Raw genomic sequence first — 26,214 nt, forward strand, 5'->3', positions numbered from 1 at the left:
TAATGCAGTTTTTATAATGCATGGATGAGCTGAAGAACAGAAAGTAACAAGATTGTACTTTTCAGATGCAAAATAGTCCCTCTTGCACTCCAGTGGAGGAGGTGGAAGGATACACCCAATAAAGGAAGGTGCGACTAAAATGCTCAAATGGGGCAGATCAAGGATGCGATGGACAGCAGCTGAAGAATCCTGCACCTAGAAGCCAGCTGTGAAAAGATTCCAAAGCGTGACCTAAATGCTAAAGACAATGCGCAGGACAAAGTAGGCTGACCATGAATGGTGTGAGTACGCTTACACATCAGACATAAGAAGGGTTATGACGTAACCAGTGTTTTTTTTCTTTTCCTATATTCATTAACTGTAGGCAGCTTCGCTGATCGACAAGTAGACATTACTCTTATTTGGTACAACTCATGCTGCGTGGTTCCAGACTCCATTGACTCTTCTCTGCTCTAAATCCTGCGCCACATTTCATCTGCTACTCTGCGCTTTCATTGGTTATTTTTCACTTTTTAAGAGCACTTTGGCTTTGCTCCCAATGGCACAGTATTTGTAAAGTTACTTCTGGATTGGCATATCACCACTGAGTGCAAAAGCGAATGGGCAAGCTCACCTAGCAGGCACCAATCTTGCCAGGGCACAGCCGTGCCACATCACCCGCCTTTGCACCAGCAGACTTCGTCTTATCTCACGTCTGGTGCTTGTCGCTCATGCACACTTGCTGTAGTGCGGAATCTTCTTGTGATGCAGACACTGAGGGGTTTGTGTCACCAATGAATATTACCACGTCACCACAGTTGACGCCAGCGTTGTGCTCCTGTGACGGCCTTCATCGCTTTGTGCAGGTCTGCAGCATGAAAGAAGCCTGCTCTCCGTGTCCTCGAGCTTCCAGACCCCCACTCCCCACACCACCCTTTGACGTCACCTTAAGTTCAGATCCTTTATAAGACATATCTGCTGTGCTGGCATCTCTCCTGCTGCACAGCGCCCCACTCCCTTTCAAGTAACCTTCTGTTTCTTGCTTTCAGGTACAACGAAAATGCAGAATTCATTATTTGTATTAATACTGTGGAATTCGTGCAATTTCGTTAGAATATCGGCTTTACTTGAAATTCAACAACAGACAATATTAAAATCCTTTGGCAACATGCTGTAGAAATGTAGGTACTTACTAAAGTCACCTGCACACACTTCAGCCTTCTCAAAATTTCATATTATGACAATATTCACACTGTTTTGCACATTGAAGTCTCGTTTGTGTAGAAAATTTCCTGTGGAGTGACGTGTTCCTCTCCTAGAGGTACCCTGCTGGTGTCTCACAATATATTGTTCACACTTGTGAGCAAGCAGTCACCCAGGCTACCTGCAAACCACGTTTCACTCTAAAGGGAGGAGGCTTAGACAGCACCAGCGAAAACACAGGGTAGCCCTCAGAAAGGTGTGAAGTTGTGACTGTAAACAGACGTGCTGTGAAAGCATCTGGGACTCGCATTAACTTTCCAGAAGAGTTTTCAACAGCTGAGGGGCCAGGCCGGGGGCCAGCGCTATAATCTGCAGTACAACAAGATAAAAGCACGCACATATCCACGCCGCTGTAAACAGACACCTTCAAAGCCCCAGCCCTCGCCCCCTCAGAGAAGCGCACAAAATTGTAAACAGCCTTGTTAAAGGCAGCCGCTGTGGAAGGAATACAGCTGCCACACTGCGCGCCACTGCTCTCTCCAGAGAGCTAAATGCTATGGGAGTGAACATTTAGAGAAAAGGTGCGACATGCAGCCACCTATGGCCAATAGCATGCTTTCATTTTTGAAAGCCACACGTAAAGGCTAATAGAATGTGTGGAGAAGTTTTGAGAAAGTCTGGAGTGTTTCCAAGAGGCCTCCCCATACAGTAGTGAATGCGCGCTCCGCTAGGCTCGACCTAAAAAGGGAACACAGATTGCAAACAAGGTTGTTTCTCGTTTTAGCTTCAAATTCTGTATGGTGGTTCTATTATTGTTCAAAATACAGTCAATACATGGTCATGAAACTGATTCAGTAAAAACCATCGGACATCATTTAACACCACGTAGATACACCATACTGATGGTATCAACGAGATCATAAAATGTAGAAATAAGCATACAAACTAGCGCACCTTCTTAGAGCTACACTTGGGAGAGCTGAGCCAAAAGATTGTGACCAGTGTTTAGAAGTTGGAGTGCACATAGCAGTTCCAGTAGATAAAAGAAATAAGACCGAACAATGGGCACATATATAAGTAACCGAGCTCACAGAAACACTAATCATATTTAACAATCAAAAAACGTAATGTCAGTTGTTCCATGCAGGTACCTCAAGCCATGTAATGCCCTTACCAGTCCTTCAGATCGCACTCTCATTAATTAGCCAAGCTCTCAGACATTGAAAACCAAATCATGCTGCAGCAAATAAACTGAAAATTACCAACACCCACATTACTGATACTACTCAAGCAGAAAATAGTCTCAGGTCTGCTCTCAGACATTGAAAACCAAATCATGCTGCAGCAAATAAACAGAAAATAGTCTCAGGTCTGTGACTGAATTCTCAAGATCTGGGTGTGAACAATGCCTCAATCTCAGAGTTCTGCAAGGCTGTACTAATTGAAATACAGCACTACCTAGATCTATACACAACTCAGCTAACAGAAGTACAAGAATTAATTTATTGATCCATTAAAAAAAATGAGATAATATTGTTCTTGATATAGTCTAGTCAAAAGGGGGAGAGTGCAGGAGTGTTTTAAGTAAAAGAACATAAGGAGACAAAGTATTAAACTGCAGTCCAACATTTCTGGCCTGGTAACCTGGCTTACAAAGAAATTTAATTACCCACACCTCTGCAAAATATAAATCGAAGCCTTCATTAAAGCTACTGCAATTACTTCAATTTGGGGACGAAAAAAGGAATTCTGAGATATGTGGTAATTTTCACACTGGCTAAGCTTTTGCCTGCACAATTTCCATCACGTGATATCACAATTTGTACAGATTAAAACATGCACATTCACAGTCTGTAAAGCTTAAAACGGGTAAACATGCAGTACCACCACATTATCGCATACGCAGAGGTCTGTAGCTCAGAATGTTGCACAAGCACCACATTCAGTACATGCAAACACACCCTGGCAGTATCAATTTTCAATGGCTGCGGAATACCTATATTTGTGTAATTAAAGCTTTACAACTCTGCAGATTGCATCTACATTGTGAATCCAATAACTCAAAATCCTCCACTTTCTCAAGTTTAAGACATTTTACTCCTACTACATGAAATTAGACCTTGTGAGTATAGCAAATTTGGTTAGATAACCTATTTTTCCATTTAAAAATTATTTATTTTTCCATAGTCTGGTATGCCATAGTATGCATTCCAGTACAAGCAGTTATTCTAATACCAATAAGCCACTCCAAATTCTGACACCCATCAATTCGAAAAGCATCAAATACTGACATAACTGAACATCCTTAGTGGTAACTGTGTATGATTTTCTTAAGCTCTTACAATTTATTTAAAGCCAATTACTGTGTGCCTATAAAGCATATCCACAATGAAAAACAAACACTTCTGTTCTTTCCAAAAACTGGAGTAGAAACGTACCATGAAGTCAACGACTCTTATCTCACTTGTAAGGTCCCAGAACATTCTGGAGCAGCCAGCAGAAATAAATGTGGCCAAACAGCCAACAACCAAAGAAAACAGGCTCTCACTTTGACACCGCAACATTCGACCCAGGCACTAAGCTCCCAAACACCACGGCCCCAGCAGGAGGTCCTGGCTGGAGACAAATGCTTACTGGTCAGAAAGCGCATGTATGGCATGCCTAATCTTGACACAATCACTGAAGGAATCATCTGAAGGACCCAGAGTTGGTTAACAGCTATGGTGGGGCAAACTACGGGTTTATTGACCTTCTGTAAAAGGTCTCATGAAAGCCCCAGTACAAAGAGAGCAACAATGGTGAGGTAAGGCTTTGGTAAAAGACTTCAATATTCTGGGTATAGTTAGGAGTCTTTTTATATCTTAAATAACCTGATACCTTCAAACTTATTTTCATGGGAGTGAAGCAAGGTTCAGAGGAAATCATATGTGCGCCATTTAGCGGGGGCAACAAGGCCACAAAGATGGATTGTGGCCATTTGTGTATTAGGCTACTAAAACACAAGGTCCAGAAGAAGGAAATCATTCAGACCATAACGAGACACAATCTGAATTTACTATTAAAATAATCATTCAAATTCATCATTTTCTAACTTATTTTTGACCTGCCTACTGGATGCCATGACGGTAGATGGTCTTTTTTTATATAGGGTGGACAGGTTCCTTGAATTCCATCTGTAGGAGGATGGCTTAGTATATGGTGCACACTTATCTAAGTGAAGCACCTTGCACTAATTACGGAAACCCTTATGGTGATTTTAGTGGTCTTAGACAACCATAAAAAGCTCTCTAAGTAGCTGTGGAGAGCAGCATTCAGGCTAATCTTGAAGGAGTGTTAAGCAGCCTGTTTTACCAGATCTAATCATGTAGTGTAGGTCAAATGAAAAAGAACCACTCAGTGTATATATAAAAATGTCTATTACACAACACTCATTAACACATTGGTATATCTCCTAACCGGAGATATCAACACAAATGCACAATAATACTTCAATTGCAAATAGGTAAGTAAGCACAATAGTTTGATATTTAACAATCTAGGCAACCATAAGAGACAATCAACGAAATATTCATAAATGGAAGAGTGAGTACCAATCTGCCACTCCCAGTGTTTTTTAACTTTATATATATTTTCATTTGCATTGTGATTTATGTCATGTGATTATACATTGCTGTTTTAAGTTTAGTTTGTTCAACTACACTTTTTTAAACGTATATATTACATTTGTAAATGTGATATTGTTCTTTTTTATCTTCAATAAATTGTTTACTGTATAAACATTTTGTAGCTTAATCCCCTTCCATTTATGAATATTTCTTTGATTGTCTCTTATGGTTGCCTAGATTGTTAAATATCAAACAGTTGTTTTTCCCTGGTCTAGGAATCTATATTCTATGAACTCAGGGGGTTCCTTGTTAAATATACACCAAGTAAGCACAATACACAGTGGTCTCCAAGGGGAGACCAAACCATACACTAAAAAAGCAGAATGCTCGGAACACAAGGAACCACCTGAAATAAATACCCAGGAACTCCACGGAGGCTGTGTACTCAATAGAAGTCAACCAAAAAGTTGCGTGGCCTTGAAGAAACACTGTGAAAGACAGAAGGTTGTAGAGGCACCCCACCCGTGGATACCTCAGGAAGCAGGATTCCTACACCAGGGAAGCCAGGTGCATAGGTGTGAAGTGATGTTGGAAACCGCAGTAGACCACAATGGAGGACTTCAGAAAAGTTTTCGGTGGCAAAGACTGTGCAAGAATCCGGTGGAATCCAAGGGTGGATTCTTTAAGAGGAGAACCTGCAAGCAGAGGGGACAGAGTCTATGTCACTCGGAGGTGACCAGGAGGCACAAAAGAGCAATGCCCAGCAATGTCCGAAGGTTCAGGATGAGGATGGTGACCTTGTCGCTGCAGATTAAGGACCAGGAGCCATTTATGAGCTGTTCCACGTTGGAAGTCGATAACCCGGGGGTCAGTGTCCAGAAGGAGCAACAACAAGCCTTGGCAGCTGCAACAAGCGTGGAAAGGAAAGAAGCTGCAATGTAGGGACTAGTAAGACCCAAGGGACTCACCACAAGCAAGAGAGTCAGAGCAGGCCCCAAACAAGCAGGGAAGCCCATTGAAGCAGTAGAAGACCCTTGAGAGGACCCACAAGCCAAAGGCAAAGGAGTCTAAGAGGATATCAAGCAGCTCGCCAAAAATGAATGCCCACGGTGCAGATGATGCAGTGAGGAGCTGTTCCTGGCAGGAAGAGAGGCTGGAGATACTTCTAGCCCGAATATCTCTGGAGTGCAGAGCCAATAAGCCTTGGCAATGGTAAGTCGACGCGGTGCACAAGGGATCGGTCACAGTGGTTCCGCTGAGGGATACTGGCCTCAAACTTGCTGAGAGGACAGGTCAGTCTCGAGGGAGTTGAACAACCACCTGTGTGGCTGAGCATTTCGAATGCCATGGGACGTCAGGAGCAGCAGACAGGTCACCTTTGTTGCAGTGCCTGCAGATGCAAGGGAGTGACTCTTCCATCCAAGGGAGATTACTTTGGGTGTCCTTGATGCCAACAGTTCTGTTGAAGATCCTAGAAGTACAGACAGACAACAAAGAAGACTAGCGGAACAGCGAGACTAGGGGCAGCAGTAGTCTTCCATGATGCAGTCTCGGTTCCTGGCAAAGTCCAAGTGTCAAGATGGTCGAAGGGTGACCTGGTTTCATGCTTAAGTCTTGTCCCATGACGAATCAGAGGACCCACCCACAGGTAAGCCCTTAAATACCCTAGGAAATGGGTTAGGACAACTCAGGGGTCCCTCTCAAAAGAGGAGCTGAACAGAGGGGTAGATTCTTCCATGTCCTTTGTTCAGTTTCACACCACAGCAGGAGCCAAGGGCTCCTTAAACTGGCTCAAACTGGAGTATGCAAGGAGGACACCAAATGTGCCCTTCAAAGCAGTCTGGTGGTGTTGGCTAGCGAGCCCCAGCCCAATACACTATCCTGTCTGGGAGGTGGTCACACCTCCCTGTGACAGGAAATCTATTGTTCTACCTTCCTCTGCTCAAGCCCAGCTCAGCAGCAGAAGGGCAGAAATGTTTCTGTGGTCGGCAGCAGCACTAGCTTGCAAGCAGACCCTGGAAGGCTGTTACCAGGGGTACTGGGGGCTTTCCGGAGGTGCCCCCCAGAGCATGGAATCATATCTCCAACACCGATAACTGTTGAATTATGATTCTAACATGTTTGATACCGAACATGCCTAGGTTCAGCACAGCCATTATATAGTCAGCCATCACACAGTGATGGATGGCCACCATATGCATTAAAATGGCAGTCTGCACTTATAAAGCCAGGAGAATCGACTTGGGGGTTTGTAGGGGAGTGCTGCTCATGCAGCCTCACACTTATAACCCAGTATAAAATAGTACCCTGCCTTCTGGATTAAAGGGCATGCCTTAGGGGTGACTTATAGGCTTTAAGTGTAGTAACCTAAGATAGAAGAGAACTTATACCTGGCATAAGTGGTGCTAGCACCAGCTTACAAAGACTGTAACCGCAGGCCTGTAGTCAGTTTGAGTGGTCGCTCGTGGGTGGCGAAACACATGCTGCAGCCCCAGGTGTACCTATGCCCTGGGTACCTTAATACTATATACGAGGGGCTTACAAGGGTACACCAGTAGCCAATTGTGGAGGTACAGAAGTAATTACCATGTCAAATTTAGAGAAGAACTGGGGTCCTGATAAACTGGATCCCAATCAGACTAGTCAAAAACACACTTACACCAGGCACAAAGTGGGGGTAACCATGCAAGAAGAATCCTACCTTCCTACACCATCCATGTGAGCGGATACAGGGGGCTTGGAAGGGCGGACTTGCCAACTGCAATCCTGATTCATTCTAGACAAGTCAGCCGAGATATCCTTATCCTTATCCTTTGCATAGACACAAGGAAAACACAAGAATGATGGGCTGGAGGCCTGGCACCCTTCTTAGGACTCCCTAATCATTCCTTCCAGAAGAAGGGGTTTGAGTTCCAACAGCCTGAGTCACCTAAAAAAGGAGCCTGCGAGTATAAGAAATAATGGGGAAGTGATAAGGATATGCCAGCCCTATCTCAATGGCAGACCTTGAGAAAATCATGCATCCTAGACACATCCATGTCAAGAGAACAATATATCTAGGACTTAATAAAGAAGCCTTTAGGATAAAATAAAAAGGTATTAAAAAACACTTATGGGGAACGGGTCAGGAACCACATCACACTACCAAGAGGCAACAGGGGTCAATTTGTTTGAAACACACAACAAGGTCCTTTAGTAAGGAACACAAAATCTAAAAAAGACTTTGGAAAAGGTTACAATCCCAATATATTGGGAGAAATAAGCATGTAAACTACTTAATAAAAAACCCTTTAAGAACATCATTGGTGTCTGTGGTGAAGGACGTCACAGTTACTTCATATGGCATTTCCTAGAGGAATGCCATATGCGCAGCTGGGACGCCGTCGCTTGCCGGAGTCGTGCCAGAGTCCTGCCCGTCTGCGCCCGTCCGCGCTTGGACGCGCTGGACGTCGCGGTACTCTGTGTAAGGACTATCATCACATCTTGGGTCCAACATGCTGACGTACTCGCGGGATCGCTTGTTTGACATCGGTCAGGTAAGCTGCTGTTGTACCCTTCCATCGGTACACCCATTGCGTGGCCCATTTCATTGCCCTTGTAACGGGTGGGCTCTGGACTCTCCGCTACCTCTCCCAGGGTTTATTTCCTCGGAGACCCGCCATACTACTGTTCCCCCTACTACTCTGAAGATCCTGAATTTAAACGTCAGGTCTGTGCTGAAACACCATCTGCACATCTATGACCTCATTGAGGAGGAAGCTCCAGACGTATTTGCCATGACGGAAACCTGGCTACAGGACGCTGATACCGCTATTACCAATCTTGCCTGTCCACCCGGCTATTCTATGTACACCCTGAATAGGCTGTCGAGGGGTGGAGGTATCGCGTTAGTGGTAAAATCTATCTACCCTTGCGTCTGGAGTGCCCTAAACATCTCTGGGTGTGAAAGTGCCATGTTCAAGGTCTCTGTCAGCCCTGAGTTTACCCTGTCTGGGATGGTCGTCTATCGCCCACCCGGCAGTGATGTGGCGTTTAGGAATGCTTTCCCTGATACTGTTGGCCCTTTGGTTGCCGACTGTGCCAACTTTTCTATCATAGGTGACCTAAACCTGCATTTTGACACCCTCTCAGGCCTGACAGTGCGTTCCATCTCTTCTGACCTGGAGGCCTTTCAACTTTCCCAGATGGTTTCCCAGCCTACTCACCTGGGGGGGCATATTTTGGATCCCCTGTTTACCAATCTGTTGGGGATTCAAATTTCATCTGTCTCTCCGGTGGAATGGACAGACCATTTCTTGGTGTCCATCCTCTGCCCGGTCTTGGCCACTTCTTCCATCTCTACGGCTAGGCGGGTTCAAAAGAGGGCTTGGAAAAAGCTTCGGTTAGAGGACTTTCACCGTCTTCTATTAGAGGAGCCGCTGGGCCCTTTGACGGATGTGGAAAGGGGGTATGACCTCTTCTGTTCATGGATAACTAGGGCCTTGGACTCTCTGATACCCATCGTTTCAACTAAAATCAATCCCAGAGAGTCGAGTCCCTGATATGATGGCACTCTCCGGGCCCTAAAGGGTGCCTGTAGACGAGCAGAGAGGGCTTGGAGGAAAACCTATGGAGCTGACCTGAAAGCTGCATATGCCAAGTCCGTTAAGCTTTACCATCGAGCTATCTGCCGAGCCCGTGCGGCTTTTTATGCCACTGAATTCCGGAACAGTCCGAATCCGTCTAAAGCTATTTTTAAGGCTGTTAAAGATCTTACAGCGAAGCGGACTACCTCTACGACCGTGAGCTCCCTTTCCCATTGTGAATCCCTTGCATCTTACTTCTTGGGGAAGGTCCAAGCTATATATAGGACATTCCCCAGCATAGGGCTCACTGAGGAAAATATTAATGGGGTCCACCATCAGACTACACTGCTTGTTTTCCCCCCCCTTACCTTGGATGGTTTTGACAAACTTGCATTGCAAGTCAAATCTGGATCTCCATCCGATCCAGTAAGGCCTGCTCTCTTTCGAGACCAAGCTTTTATGGGACGTACAGCCGTATGTTCCCTTGTCAACCTTTCCTTGGAAACAGGGACTGTTCCATCTAAGTGGAAACAAGCTGTGGTGTCCCCGATTATTAAAAAGCCCACCCTGGACCCTTCCAAGCCCGAAAGCTACCGCCCCATTTCGCTGTTACCCTGGCCAGCCAAGATCACAGAGGCCCACGTCAACCTGGCCCTGTCTGAACATCTGACTCGGACCAAGGCCCTCGACCCCACACAAAACGGATTCCGTGCTGGGCACAGTACGGAAACTGCGTTACTTGTGATGGTGGAACATCTCCGGGCAAAGTTGGATGCTGGTCAAACGGCGGCGCTTATTTTGTTAGATCTTAGCGCCGCCTTTGATACGGTAGATCACAGCATCCTCCTACGCCGGCTCGAGGAGACTGGCATTGGCGGTCAGGTGCTGCAATGGTTCCGCTCCTTTTTAGATGACCGCTCCTTCTGTGTTGCCATCCCTCCCTTCAAGTCCAACTACCAGCCACTGGCCATGGGGGTTCCGCAAGGGTCCTCGCTGAGTCCCACGTTATTCAATCTTTACGTGAGACCGCTGGCTGATGTCGCTAGGCAGTGGGGCCTTACCTTGGTCTCATATGCCGACGACACTCAGCTGGCGGTTACTCTCAGCGGGGATGCGGAGATTGAGGCCCCTAGGTTTCAGTCGGGACTGAAGGCGGTGGCTAGTTGGCTGACAGGCAATTGCCTCCAGCTAAACGCCACTAAAACAGAGGTGATGGTCGTCGGGAAGGGAGTGGAGCTGTGGGGTGACCACTGGTGGCCCTCAGAGTTGGGACCTACTCCGATCCCGGTATCGGAAGTGAAAAATCTGGGGGTATGGCTGGATGCGGGCCTCTCTTTTGTAGGCCATACTAAAAGAACCGCGGCTTGTTGTTTCGGTCTCCTGAGAGGCTTGAGACCTGTTCTCAAGTTCTTTGACGCCCCGACCAGGCAGTTGGTGATCCAGGCTACTATCATCTCCCGCCTGGATTACGCCAGCTCTCTCCTGGCTGGGGCCAACCAGGCCGAATTAACCCGCTTACAACGGGTTCAGAATGCTGCGGCAAGGGCGATTGTGGGCTTGCCCAGATTCTGCTCAGTGACAGGGGTCCTTCGCTCCCTACACTGGCTTCCGGTTAGGAAGCGCATCCTCTTCAAGGTTTTGTGCTTTGCTTTTAAAATCTTGAGAGGTACAGGCCCGGAAATCCTGTCGAGCTGTCTGTCTTTTTATGTCCCTGCCCGTAGCCTTCGCTCTCAGGGTCTGGCCCTTGCGGTGGTTCCCAGATTCAGGCTTAGCCGTATGGGAGGCCGTTCGTTTAAGGTAATGGCTGCGTCAGCATGGAACTCCTTGCCTGTTGAAATCCGCTTGCTGGAGGACCTTCTGACCTTTCGGAGGGCTATAAAAACCTTCCTGTTTTAGCTGTCCCTTAGTTTTGTTCTTAGCCTGGTGTTGTGTTACGTGCCACCTTGCCTCTGCGCCAGGACGCTCCTTGGCTGGAGTATCTGTGCACACAATAAATAATCGTAACATAACATAACATAACATCTTTGTATCATACACTTCTGAACGGTTGCTGACCACAATAATATTGGAGTCAGCCCTACCCAAGTGAAACACCACCAGATAAGTCAAGTCAAGTCAAGAGATTTATATAGCACGCTACATACCCATAGGGTCTCAAGGCGCTAGAGGAAGGGTGGGGAATTACTTGTCGAATATCAAAGTTTTAAGTTGCTTTCTGAATGCTAGGTGGTTCTGAGTAAGGCGAAGGTGAGTGGGAAGTGAGTTCCAGGTTTTAGCTGCCAGGTAGGAGAAGGATCTACCTCCCATGGTGGTTTTGTTGATGTGAGGTACAGTGGCAAGGGCTTGGTTAGACCTAGTGGTCTACAGATGTTGTCTATTTGTTCCTGTGGTAAGCCAAAGCTTTTCCAGCTGAGGGACATTACCACTGACAACACAGACATATATGGGGTGTCCCAGCCAAACACTGCTGGACAATACCTAAAGTGCCTTGGCTGGGACATCAAAACACTTTCTCTTGGGATGAATGTCCTAAAGGTCTGCCCTCAGTGCCCTTTGCTTTTTCTGGTGTAATTTTGAGAAAGGATCAGCTGATGCATCCACATGCAATGACTCTACAGTAGAGTCCATAGTGGGGCCACAAGGTAATCAGGACTAGTAAGAAGAATGCTCAAGCCTTTCATAGAGAAGCTGTTGCTTGCGTCAAACTGAACTTAATAGCAGCTGTGAAGTCCCCTCCCTCTGATTTTCCCCTACCATGATACCAGGCCAGGAGCCAATTCTTTGGAATTTAACTTAGCACTCAAAAACCCTAAAAAGTTATCAGGCATTACATCAAATAAACTACAGCGCATCAGGGCTAAGTTAGTGTCGGTTTAGCTCTGGCAAACATTTCTGCTCTTGTTCATCTTGACTCGACAAAAGGACAGACAACTCACACTACTGCACTGCTGAAGTCACTGCACAGATAGGTTTTTGGAGAACACTGCCCCCGATTTTTTATTTGGGTGAAAGCTAGATGCACTGTGCCAAAAGGAGAGAACCCAAGGCCATTATTATCACATTCTGAAGTCTGCTGGCAATAAAGAAGAAAGTGAAATATTGCATGCACCAGATAAGGCCACAGTCCATGTCAAGTGGCACGTTGGCAGCGTGAACTTGATAACTTCCCTCAACTGTATGCATGTAATTTTGTTCAGCAGTTCATAGCCTGGTGATATATGCAACACTGGAAAACCTGCTATTGAGTAGGCAGTTTTAACATCCTCATCATCATCATCATCTTTGTGCACCAAACAGAAATGAGTAAGAAGAGAATGGAGCAAGAATAGCTTTTCCCTTTTCTGAAATGGCACAGACAGATCCCTTGAATGAAATCGGACTACTTGCTGATACATCTCTTCCAGGTCAGGTAAAGACTGTAAGAACTCATTATGAAATGTATTGGTGTCAGCACACCCTGATGTGGGACAAGCTTGGGCCCACTGAGCAACAGATCACAACCACCAGTCATGGAACATTTTTTGCAAATGCTTTCCATGGTGAAGCAAAAGAAAAAAACTAAAATTAGGTGTGCCAGATACCCAGGTTCACTGACCATCTGGCAAGAAGAAAAACACAAATACAACTGACAAGGGTCACACATACAGATGGTATTAGCTACACAATGTCTTTGGGTTATACTGCTTTTCCAAAGCAGTTTCTGGCAAGCATGCACAAACCCACAGTTTGGGAACAGGAATAGCTTGTGCCTATGGGTACCTATAGGATTTCAGCACACCAATAGGAAAATACATTTAGAAATGGTAGGACCGGATGCACAAGCATTTAAAAGAAGGACACTTTAAAGGTGATAAAAGACTGTTCGTATGACCAGCGTAATGTCATTGTGGCTAGTATTTTTTAAGGCTATAATCAAATCAGATGGTGATACCTTGTCTCATTTGCAGCCAGATACATTTGGCCAGATACTCAAGTAAAGGGCAACTGACTAATACCACAAGGCATTCCTTGCTTTGTCTCAATATGAGAATAATGGGAAGGACATCTATACATAATGGGTGCAACTTGGGAGACAAACTTGTGTGTTCCCGCCAACACCGTCACTTCTCAGTTAAGTAAAGGCTGAATTTATCTGAGCCTCCATAGCCATTGCTTGAAAAGCTTCTTTCTCAAGAGTCTCCAGTACAGTTGATTTACACCCATATTAGTTATCCCTCACTGTAAAGTCCCTGGAACTGTTTGGAATCATTTATTTTCCTCGTCACGGTTTACTACTCATGTTACCAAGCACAAATTAACAAAGTCAGACATGACTGTTTACACAGACTAAGAAGTGCTCCCATCCTCACGTTTCATGAAAGAAAGCAACCACTATCATCTAGCCAATGTCCAAGAAATCCATTTGGTTTAAATAAAGGATGTTTCCTATGGTAAGCCCACATCATAATACCAATTTCGTCAGGTTTTTATCATAGTGTTTTATTATTAGGGGCACCGTTGTACTTCGGATGACACTGCACAAATTGCAATTGAAAAAGAGCAGCTCTGGCTACTTTGTGCAAGCTACAGGTGTGGTGGCCATACCACAAATTGACTAAAAGTATTTTAACTAAACACTAATGATAAAGTGTGACCAAACTAAAATACTATCTAGCAACTTTTGTGATGGCCTATGTTGAATGAAACAGCCCTCAACACAAAATCACTATCACCAATTGGGACAGATTATCCGTCTCAATTAAGAGGAGAGATATTAAATGTGTAGATTGTGAACTATAAGCCACTTCTAAGTAGAATGAGGATTCCTGCATTAGGGGTCTGAGCTTCAGTTCCTGCATTAGGGGTCTGAGCTTCAGTTTCCACAAACCGGCTCCATAAATGTGCATGGAAATACAAGCAGTACATACATACTTCAAGTTGTAATGTGTACTAAACTGGATAACTATTTGTAACAATGCAACATTTATTTAAAGTGCTTACCATAAGAGCCTGGCATCTGCAGTCAGACCAGCAATCGAGATGCCAATGTGGTTGTCTACATTCAGAATTTTCTTCTGATGAGCAGCAAGTTCAGACTGTGCTCTCTTTATACACAAAGGAAAAGACATTTTGTCAAGATATCATTGGAAATATCTGTTACATATTCAACAACTAGTCCTCTGACCACAGACATACAATGTTCCACAAATCAAGAGAAATAGTATACATTTAAACTTTAAAATACATCCCAGGCTCACATTCTTTTAGGGAAGAACTAGGTTATGTTTCGGTGAAAATATACATGTTCTGTAGCCTCCTCAAAGCTTGAGATTTTACACTGGAATAGTCCTAATGGAGCAGATAGTTTTTCTATATCACAAGTAATATTTTTTTAAATCTTTTATTAATGTATTGACTAAGCTGAATGTAAAACACCATAGGTAAGAGTGAAGATGGTTGATCTACATTCTAGTGCCCCATAATGCTCTTTAGAGTACAGAGACAACAGCAGCTTTTCTACAACGTGTACCATTCAGTTTTGTCCCTTCTTAGTGTACTATCCTGAGCAAGCAATTGAAGGTGAAGAGTCTGTTTTGTACAGCCTAACACAGCCTCTCCTCCCGTTTCGTCTTTGTATTTAAAAAAAATGCAAAATTTCTTGGTTAAAAAATGTAAGTGGACAACAGTTTTGTTGCTTTCAAATATCTCTTTAAATGCCTGAATTGGTGGAAAATTTGAATCGTTCAATATCAATCCTGAGTTTGACTACTGGACAATAGGGATTTTCTTCACTTCGTTGTTTTTCTTTATTTAGTCATGTATTTTTACTTAAATTCAATTGGCAATACTACAATATACAGCCCAGAATAGGTCTAAATATTGAATTGTGATCTATGTCTGTAAGAAGCTTAAAAAATGCTGTGCCTTGTCAAATTTTAACTGTCACAATTCTTAAAGATGAGATTTGGCGAAAGAAAATAACCGAAATTAAAGGCAAAACTGAGTTTTTGTCTGTACAGGACCAAGAAAAGGTTTCAATTCCTGAAATTTTTTTAATTAAAAGACATAAAAATAGACAACTACCATTTAGTAAAAGGAAGTAGTTGCTATATGTTGAACAACATAGTCAACCTAGAAAGGAAAAGTATTAAAAGTTGTACAATTCAGAAAACAGAGATACGTTTATCACTAAGTTACGTTTTACTCAATCTTGCAGCAAAATATAAAAGATGAGAACATATTCGCAGGTGGAACTTACATTTACGGAAAAGCTCTACCATTCAGCATTCTTCATAACAAAAACAAGATCCACCAATTGGCGAATGTTGTAGTATGGGATAGGAAGAGTACATAACTGCGTGTATCCAGGGGACTTTTACACGCATTTTACAAACACTGTACTAAAAACATGTCTGCACTTACTGCCCCCAAGTAGCACAAAACGTCCAACTATTAGTGTCGGATTTAACTGCCAATTAAGTGGTGGATAAGCTACCATTCCGTCAACACAAATGCTCTGCTGTGATTACTACTCCAAAAAAATGCAACTATGCAGTTTGGAAACACAGTTACACCTCGCCCATTTTACCTTCCTAGAAACTGTTAAATTGTGCCGATGCTTAGGAGAGGCATCCTAAGAACCTCCATCACAAAAAGACACCAACCAACAATGACAGCAGGGATGGTAACCTGCAGTATGCTAGGCTGATGTTAATCTGGCTTGGCTACACCCCCAGATAACAGCCCAGGTTAAACTGTGTAAGGAAGAGCAATAGGCAGTTTTCCTTTTTTGACGTAGCGCTGGGTGGTAATATTTTACAACTGTTGTGACTATACTTTGGCCTGTCCTCAATAGGGAAAGAAAGACACTTCCTCAAATTGCATAAATCGTATTAGAAAATACGTGGAGTTGTCACCAGCTAAACATCAAAATATGTATGCATATACAGGCGCATATGACGGTCTAAAGATTATGATATTGTGTGCAGGTATTTATAACTTCAAACAATTGAAGTTTGAATTCAATGGTGTGTGTTAAATTGCCTATTTTTGAAGAAAGCTTCTTTATAGATTACGTAACAAAATGGAACTTAATATTTGTGTTAAATATTTTTACTGCAACTTCCACCTGTGTATACAATTGCGATGGTTCTCTATTTCACTGGCTATAACCATTTCCTAAACAAAAGAATGTAATCTGTATATTAAAATAACATAGGTATGCATATAGGTGCATTAGGTTTGCAAATGCCACGCTAAATGCAGCAAAAGGGATGCCTCAGGAGTATTAAAATGATTCAACTCCAGAAAGGAATAACCAGAAAAAAGACAATATTACTAAGTTAGTTCTACAGTGCTACTGTCTGTTAAAATGTCTGACACTAAGCAGACTAGAGTTTTCTTAAACCAGTAACTATTCTGCAAAAGTTTAAACTTTCGTTACGAACTCACTGCTCATCTCTCCCCAAACTGCTTTTAGGACGGATGATGCTGCTCTCAAACCACCACCATGGAAGATAACTCACTATCTAACTCCTCAAAATCTTGTCATAGCGGTGTGCCTCAGATTTTCAAAAAACATGACATTTTAACAGCAATGGCAGGATGAGCACAACGGAGGTCCTGTTATGAACACCCATATAAATGGCATAGCACGAAATAAAAAAAGTATCCTGCAATAGTTTAAATTGATTAAGGTTTAGATTTTCACTGGTGTGAGAGGGGAATAAAAAGAAACTACTAAAGCAGCATTTACCAGAAGACATTATCTGCAATTTCGCTCCATACCTTTAGGGCTACCAGAACAGCATGGGTTTTAGATTTCAGTCCTACAGTCGCAGAGCCTTGCTTCACTGCTTCCATGGCATATTCGATTTGATGAATTCGGCCCTAAGGAATCATAATAGTAGAACTTAAAAAAAAGGAAATATTTTTTATACCCATCCCAAATCCTGTGCAAACTACATCCAAACGTATTAATGATGCAAACGTGGGACTTTTTTTAGTCAATGAGGAGCGCTGCCTTTTAAAGGCTAATTTAGCTTGTAATCTTTGAATCCGGGCACAGGTGAAATAGCGCAAAGACACATCTTAATTTCCTGCATTCATGGGAGCCATGTAAGCCTTAAAACTGCAAATTAATGTTATCTTCCACAACTAGACACATACCAGGCTTGGTGGGGAAAGAGTAGCTGAAAAAGAAATGGCTTATTTTAAATGAAAGTGTCATCAAAGAGGTAAGGAATGGCAATACGGCAGGTTTATGTTTCAGGGCACAAAAAATAGCAATTCACAAAAACGTGGGACTTTGGGCCGGATTACAATCTTGGAAGATGGGATACTCCGTCACAAACGTGACGGATATTCCATCCGCCATAGTGCAAGTTCCATTGGACATAATGGAACTAGTAATACGGCAGGCGGGATATCCGGCACGTCTGTGACTGAGTATCCCATCCAAATTAACAAAAGAGGGAGGTAGAGTAATAAAGTAGGATTCTTACTCCACAGGCTTAATTACATAAACAAAGGGAATCCTACTGACAGTGTTTGAGAAAAGTGTTACCCACAGTGGTGTGTGGGAGCACTTAGTGTTTCTTAAAATACCCCTCACACACCAAAAGGCCCCTTGGTGTCATGCTTCATCATAGGGGTCTTCGCACCCCTCGAGCGGGATGCGGCGTGCTACGACCTACGACTACGCGGGAGTACTTATAGTAATGACTATGTGTGGTGCGTGTGGTGCAAGTGGTAGGGATACTTATGTGAGTGGTGGGATTTAGTGAAGAGTTAAAGATACCGGGCTCGTGGGTATAATGGAAAAAACTTTATTCACAACCCCAGGCTGGTACTACTAAAAAGAAGTGAAGTGCGAATGGACAGTACCTCATGTGTGTGTCGACATGTTTCGGAGCATGTGCTCCTTCAGGACGGGGGCACACCTTCCCCACCTTACTCACGTTTCACTAGTTTGTAACAAAAAAGTTTTTGTGTAAGTAACAAAGAGAGAAAAAATTTGATACGTGTATAAAAATATAGGCTATAATGTGCCTACAGCGGTTTAGCTCAAGTTCAATGCAATTTGCATGACCTGAGAAAGAAAAAAAAAAAAAGAAGATGGTCACCCTGGTCATGGGTAGCTCAGACAGGTGCAGTCACCTGGAACAGACCATTTGCTCAATTGGCCCTGTGAAAGAAAAACTGACAAAGACATACAACATATAAAACACACACTTTCTCTCTCAAAAGAATGTAAAGGAAGTATTGGTCATACTTAATAGGTATAGCTTGCTTGCTTCATGAGCACTCTAGAACGTCTGGGGGGTGATTGTTTCTCTACTTAGATTGCACAAATAGCAATCTGGGTTTTAATATCATTTCTTACTTACTTAGTCTTAGGGAATGCTTGTGTTGCAAACTCTATACTCACAAACTCGGGATGAGTTGTCCTCCGTCTTACCCCACACGCTGCTCCGCCGGAATGAGTTAGAAAGTCCGCCATGTGTGGTATTTATACCAGTTTTTTTCAATTAGTGGTTCGACCTCATTAACCTAGGCGGATGTGATTGTGTGCCCAAATAAGGGTAATCCCTTAATTAGTAAATTGTCACGATAATTGTAGGTCCTTATTAGGCAGGTCTGGTAAAACATGATCGCTTGTCTGCCCCATAGTTCATTCTCAGGTGCGTGTGCAAGCGCCGGTAGTCTGTACTTCATTGCGCCTACAATTATCCTGACAATTTACTAATTAAGGGCGGATTACCCTTATTTGGGCACACAATCACATCCGCCTAGGTTAATGAGGTCGAACCACTAATTGAAACAAGCACTGGCGTTGCCAATAGGTCTCGCAGTAGGAAAGTTGGAGCTATTACAATTGCAAATAACAATGCCTTTTATTTTTGTTTTCATTTTAAAAACATAAAGGGCTTTGTCATTTACAAAACCAATAGCTCCAACTTTCCTACTGCGAACAGGTCTTGCCTTTAAGTTAAAGCCATTTGCTTTGCTAATGGTATTGTATTATAGCTATGTATTACTGAGCGTATGTATGTGATATGTTATTTTATGTTGTCAGAATTGTATTTGTTACCTATGTGTTTTGATTTGCAGTGGCCTTTGGGACCTTATACGTGTTTAGCAATGCACTTTCCAGCATAAGTAACTAAATAAATACATACAAAAGATATGCAGGATCTGACCTTGTGTAATGTAATAGGTGCTTATGCAAAACACTCCAATGCGTTTAGCCACATTTGCTGTTGAGGACACTGCATAAATAAGAAACATGGCAAAAGAAAGATACTGCAATAGAGGAACACATCCAAAGGGCAGCTTAGCATAAAGCCCCACTACTTCCAGACCACAAAATTAACAACAGACTGCGAAAGGGCGTAGACAGTGATAGACATATCGGGGGAAAAAATAGTCAAGGCTGGATGCTTGTTTAATGGGCATTGATAAGTGAAATCCTGCAGCCACAGGTGTTTTTATTTTACTGCCCTTTTAGCCATTGTAAGATTACCTAAACACGGGATGCAGAAACATCCTATCATTAAAAGTTGAACTGTTGCATACAGCCATGCGTTATAGATGTACAATCGAGAGCGCTGCTTGTTGCAACCTACACTTGGCTCTTGAGTCACTACAATTTAGATTACTATAAATTCAGAGGCTCAACATAAAGGCAGTTACTTATAAAGTGGCGGTCAACGATCTCCCTTAAACCGGTTCAATAATCTTAATAACACTGAAGAGCCGATGATGGTAGGGCTTAGTTCTTATGTAGGTTTTAAAATAACTTGGTCTCTGTGGCACAAAATACCAAACAAGATCAACCAAGAGGGTGAGAGGGTCGAAATCAAGTGGGGCATAGGGCTTTAGAAAACATACAACCCACAGTGTTTACGAATGACCACATTTTGCAGTGAGGCCCCTCATTTTGTGTAACTCACTGCACTTCCACATTATTACAGCATTACAACAAAGCCATTAAGTGAGCTAGTAATAATTTGGTGCACAAACCTGTACAAAAATTACACTTTCAATTTATCAGAAGGCACCCTGCTCATCTACTTAACTCTGGAAAATGTAACAATTAAGGGACCTCAACCCAAGATGATCCTGAATTAAATTGATAGCCCAAGCGATTGGCAACTGTTTTAGTTGCCCCTGTGCCAGACGTACACCCTTCGGTTATAAGCAGAACAGCGGCCTGCGTGCTGGGCTCGCTCTGAAACACAGGAGGAATTGTGACTGAATGAGCAGCCTCTGACAATCTGCCTCAGTGTAAAAGGGGCTAAACTTGAAAACAAATGCAATTCAATGTTTCACTCATTGTGCTGAATTTCAGCTTTTGTAAAATAAAAGCCAGCATGAACCAGTCATCACATCGGCCGTGGACGATATACGCTACTAAAGAGGCAGTGCCGCTCAGTGGAGGCACTGGTGGTAACAGCCCGCTGGGGCATCTCTCCCCCGCCTCACTCGCCTGTTAAAGGCATGGGCTGAAGACGGAGCTCTGTGTGTTTAAGAGATCAAGTGAGTGCCAGTAGAGGGAGGCTGAAAGAGAGAGAGAGGGAGAGAAAAGAGCAGGAGAGAGAGAGAGGGAAGAGCTAAAATGAAAGAAGAGCGAGAATGAAAGAGAAGAAAAGCGAGAATGAAAGAAGAAAAGCGAGAATGAAAGAAGAAAAGCGAGAATGAAAGAGAAGAGCGAGAATGAAAGAGAAGAGCGAGAATGAAAGAGAAGAGCGAGAATGAAAGAGAAGAGCGAGAATGAAAGAGAAGAGCGAGAATAAAAAAAGAGCGAGAATAAAAAAAGAGCGAGAATAAAAGTGAGAAGAGTGAGAATGAAAGAGAGGAGAGCAAGAGAGAACAGCAAGAGAGAGAACAGCAAGCGAGAGAGAGACAAAACGGCAAGACTGGAAGAGAGACTGAAAGAAGCGAGAAAGAGAGGAGGGAGCAAGACTTAAGGAGACGGATATTAAACAGAACCACGAGAGAGAGAGAGCAGGAAAGAGACACGAGAGCGAAGCGGACTGCGCTTGTGCAACTAAGTCATTAAATAAATAAACAAGCACTGTCGAAGTGGACCACGCTTGTGAAACTAAGTAAATAAATAAACAAGTGTGGCCCAAGCGGACCGCCCTCGTGCGAGCTGGCTCAATATCCTGTGACTCAAATGTGTGCTTACACGAGATGAATGCGTCCTTCTGTAAACTGATGAAATATCTTCCACCTGCAACCATACTCAAGCAGACCGCCAGTACATGTACACACATGGGGCATGCAAAAGAAGACGAAAACAACAAGCATTGAATAAAAAAAATTAATAAAAACAAGCGTTGGCAAAGCAGGCAAGTCTTCCGTGCTGAAAGTGAAACCAGCCCTCGGCATTGCTGTGGTGGGGGAGGGGGGGGCGGGGGAGAGGCAAGCAGGGAACAAGTTAAACGAGGTCTGGCAGGGAACAGATGGCCTGGCCGTAAAGCAGGGGGCGGGGCAGCGCTGGGGAAGACTGTGGGAGGGTGATTGATGACTTTGATGTGGGGAGGGAAGAGAGCCTTTTTTTGCGAGCCTGCAGGAGAAATGCTGCCGATGCGCGTGCATGTTTAATCACGTGAACTGCATGAAAACCGCGGAGCTGAAAGCCCTTGGTTTGACGAGGATTTTCGCCACTTGAATTCTCGCTCCGCTCGATGCGCTTGCGCACATCGATAGGTCGCGAGACCTAAAAAACTGGTATAAATACCACACACGGCGGACTTTTTAACTCATTCCGGCGAAGCAGCATGTGGGGTAAGACGGAGGACAAATCATCCAGAGTTTGTGAGTATAGAGTTTGCAACACAAGCATTCCCTAAGACTAAGTAAGTAAGAAATGATATTAAAACCCAGATTGTTTTTCTACTTAGATTGCACAAATCGCAATCACCCCCCAGACGTTCTAGAGTGCTCATGAAGCAAGCAAGCTATACCTATTAAGTATGACCAATACTTCCTTTACATTCTTTTGAGAGAGAAAGTGTGTGTTTTATATGTTGTATGTCTTTGTCAGTTTTTCTTTCACAGGGCCAATTGAGCAAATGGTCTGTTCCAGGTGACTGCACCTGTCTGAGCTACCCATGACCAGGGTGACCATCTTCTTTTTCTTTCTCAGGTCATGCAAATTGCATTGAACTTGAGCTAAACCGCTGTAGGCACATTATAGCCTATATTTTTATACACATATCAAATTTTTTCACTTTTTGTTACTTACACAAAATATTTTTTGTTACAAACTAGTGAAACAGGAGTAAGGTGGGGAAGTTGTGCCCCCGTAATGAAGAAGGGGCACATGCTCCGAAACATGTCGACGCACACATGAGGTACTGTCCATTAACACGACAGGTCTAACCTCGCACTTCACTTCTTTTTAGTAGTACCAGCCCGGGGTTGTGAATAAAGTTTTTTCCATTATACCCACGAGCCAGGTATCTTTAACTCTTCACTAAATCCCACCACTCACATAAGTATCCCTACCACTTGCACCACACATAGTCATTACTATAAGTGCTCCCGCGTAGTCGTGGGACGCCGCATCCCGCTAGAGGGGTGCAAAGACCCCTATGATGAAGCACGAAACCAAGGGGCCTTTTGGTGTGTGAGGGGTATTTTAAGAAACACTAAGTGCTCCCACACCACTTTGGGTAACACTTTTCTCAAACACTGTCAGTAGGATTCCCTTTGTTTGAGTATCCCATCCGCCAAGATCGTAATCAAGCCCTAAATATTGGATGCAGATCAAACAACATGCACACAAAAATCAAACTTTTAACAGAGCCTGTGTACATGATAGAAGTACCATATTAAATTTTAAACTCACAAAAAAAACGGCATCATGCCCATGACCTCATTCTTGAAAGTATGCTTTCATGATGCTCTCTTGATAAAGCTTGCCGGGTCATTTTGCAGATGCACGCACTATGCATGTGTGAGCCTACATAATTAGTGAGCAAAGGATGATGGACGGAATGCAGAGAAAATCAAACATTCACCCCCAGTCAAGAGCTCTGGCAAATTCATCATACTTTTGCTCACCAAGCCATGTGCAAATCAGTCTTGACCCTTGTGGCTCATGGTAACAGTCCAGCCCGAACTACCAAGCCAGGTCCTCCATGGGCAGGACACAAGCATGCTGGGACCGGTTTCGGGGCATCACCCTTCATCAGGTAGCTTGAATCCAGCGGCACAGTGGGCATACCCAGCGCACTTAGGGCGAGAAAAAAAAATAAGACACAGATGATGGACGGTATGCCTAGACGTGGGTTTCATGCTCTCCATACCACTGGAGTCAAGCTAGCCTGGCTGATGAGGGGTGAAACCCCGAAAATGGCCCTAGGATTCTTGTTTCCAGTCCAGGAAGGACCTGGCTTGGCAGTTCGGGATCGACTGTTCCCATGGGGAACATGGTCAAGACTGATTTGCATATGGTTGGGTCTCAACTGGAATGGCATGGGGAGAAAAAAACGTTGGATTTAGCCCCAGATCTCTGTACTGGGGTGAATGTATGACATTGTTCAGCATTCTGTCCATCAACTGTTCTTTTTACATATTTAGCGATGCAGCCGTTTTTTTTTCTCCAGTTTTAGTAACTCTGGATCATTAACTTACAAGAAAAGCGCAGGTGAGGGTACATACGCAACACACAGGGAGAGTAGTTGGAATTAACGTGGGGAGGCAGAAGCAAAACGGGGGAAGCACAGGGGAAAGCAACACAAAGGGTGTGGGTGGACGGAGGAGCAACAGCCTGAGTGGGTGAGAGCAACACAGAGTGCGGGAGGAGGGAACAGGCAAAAGAGCAGTGTGGAGCTGGCGGGGAAAAACAGAACGCGGGGTGGGGCGGAAGCACAGCAGTGAGAGAGAGGAACACAGAGCGAGATGGATGGTGAAGGAGAGAAGTACACAAGGGAGATAACTGGAAAGCACATGCACTCTCACATTTGCTTAAAAAAAAGTTCCCAAAAAGCCTTCATGGAAGAATAGAAGGACCAATCAGAGGTGGTAAACAGGCTGTGAGCCATAGAAGGAACAAAGACGTACTGGAAAGGGTAAAGTAAATAAAGTCAGCAAACAAATGACAAAGGCAATGCGTAGCAATGGATTGAAAGCGCTCCTAAGTAACTTTTCGGTATGTCCCAAATATGTCTTTGCAACCAGACAGCTACGCTGTATGATAGACTTCGACATAAGAAAGAAATATTCAGCCAGCGCCACAGAAGTTGTAAAAGAACAAGATTGTTGAGCAATTAAATTGGAGATTATACGAATATGATCAGAGGCACCAATCTGGGATTAGAGAGAAAAGAATCTAAAAATGGGTTAAAAATCTAAATGCCTATAATTGGTTGCCCTATATGGATAGCAGATCCTTCCGAAGTTCATTAAAAGGAATGCAGACACAAACTTGGCGCGCCCTTCATTTTGAGGGGGATAGCATTACTTTATCTTCATTTAATAATGGCAAGATTCAACTTGTAAATAGTGTTAACCTTTGTCATAGGAAAAATGGTACATATTTTAAGTAAGTTGTTAAAAACTAAGACAGAAAAAGCCCTTTAAATCATTCATTAACCCCTCCCCTGCTGATGACGGAACCGCTCAGTCATCAGCAGCGGTGGCGCTGTACTGATGACGGAGCGGTTCCATCATGGCCCGTCCGACACTCCTGCGCGGCGCCGATTCCGCGCCTGCAGTGAGCGTTCTATTGAGCGGGCGGGGCCATGACGGAACCGCTCCGTCAAGCACAGCGCAACCGACGCTGGTGACGGAGCGGTTCCGTCACCAGCATGCGCCCGCCGCATTTCCGCCCCGCCCCTTAGCACTGCGCATAGCATAGCCGCCGCAGTGAAGGGGTTAATATCTGTGCTAACTGCTCCTAAATAACCAGCAAATTAATAGCATTTTGACAACCCTCCTAAACTCAAATCACTAGGCTCTCCGAACAGAAAATAAAACCACTAGTTAAACAAAGTACCTGAGGGCTCCAGACAGTCACATCGTTGTCATACTGGTTGCGAAACTAAAATGAAATAAAGAACATTATTATTTAGTTGAATTAGCAAAATATTTTTGCATTGAAATAAGAAGGAAAAACGTTTGTTTCTTCAACCTAAAGCTTCACTGTATGGGGATTTGTATAATCTCAGATCAGAAGGTAGATAATCATTTTTAGGTCTCGCGTGGCGTCGGATGTGCGCTCGTGAGATTTAATGACTTTAGTGTACTTCACTAGCCAGGGTTAAGCACCGCCCCTCTTCTCCATTGGCTGGCCTCCTAAACTGTGGCAGCCATTAGAGAAGAGGTCCTAGTGACGTTCTTCTTTCGATCTAAGCCCCGCCCTTTTCAGATTGGGGGGCGTGTTTTTGACTTTCTTTCTAGGCTGTAAACAACAGTCAAAAACACGCCCCCAGTCTGAAAAGGACAGGGCTTAGATAGAAAGAATAACCATTTGCATCTGAGCCCCGTCCTTTTCAGACTGGGGGCGTGTTTTCGACTGTTTACATCCTAGAAAGAAAGTCAAAAGCACGCCCCCAGTCTGAAAAGGACGGGGCTTAAAGACATTGGAAAAATACATGTTTCTGATTAAAAACATAAATCACCACTTAAATTCGCCCCTTATACACTTTCCAGCTCCAATTCCCACTGCAATCTCTTGCGCTGCTTTTGACTACAAATAACCAGTAGCCTCACATATTTGACCCTATTGTCATTGGTTCTAAAATTGCTATATACATTTGAAAATCTGCAGTCTGAAGCAAATAAGTTTTACGAAGATGATGTAAATAAATAAGACAGACCATTAACTAAGTAAGTGCTGATGTTCCTTCCCATCTAGTTATTTGCCC

At 43.8% G+C, this 26,214-nt stretch overlaps 1 protein-coding gene across 1 annotated transcript in view; it reads right to left on the bottom strand.

Annotated features, from left to right (window-relative positions):
• Positions 1–26,214, bottom strand: part of PSMA1 (proteasome 20S subunit alpha 1) — a 118,205-nt gene that overhangs the window by 86,321 nt on the left and 5,670 nt on the right. Inside the window, exons 2-4 of the mRNA XM_086956019.1 lie at positions 25,344–25,388; positions 17,120–17,221; positions 14,333–14,436 (exon numbers count right to left, since the gene is read on the bottom strand). Of these exons, the coding sequence (XP_086812145.1) occupies positions 14,333–14,436; positions 17,120–17,221; positions 25,344–25,388 (251 nt within the window). The remainder of the gene's footprint in view (positions 1–14,332; positions 14,437–17,119; positions 17,222–25,343; positions 25,389–26,214) is intronic.

Source organism: Lissotriton vulgaris, chromosome 2_1 (genome assembly GCF_964263255.1).
Source record: "Lissotriton vulgaris chromosome 2_1, aLisVul1.2, whole genome shotgun sequence".
Lineage (NCBI taxonomy): Eukaryota > Metazoa > Chordata > Amphibia > Caudata > Salamandridae > Lissotriton > Lissotriton vulgaris.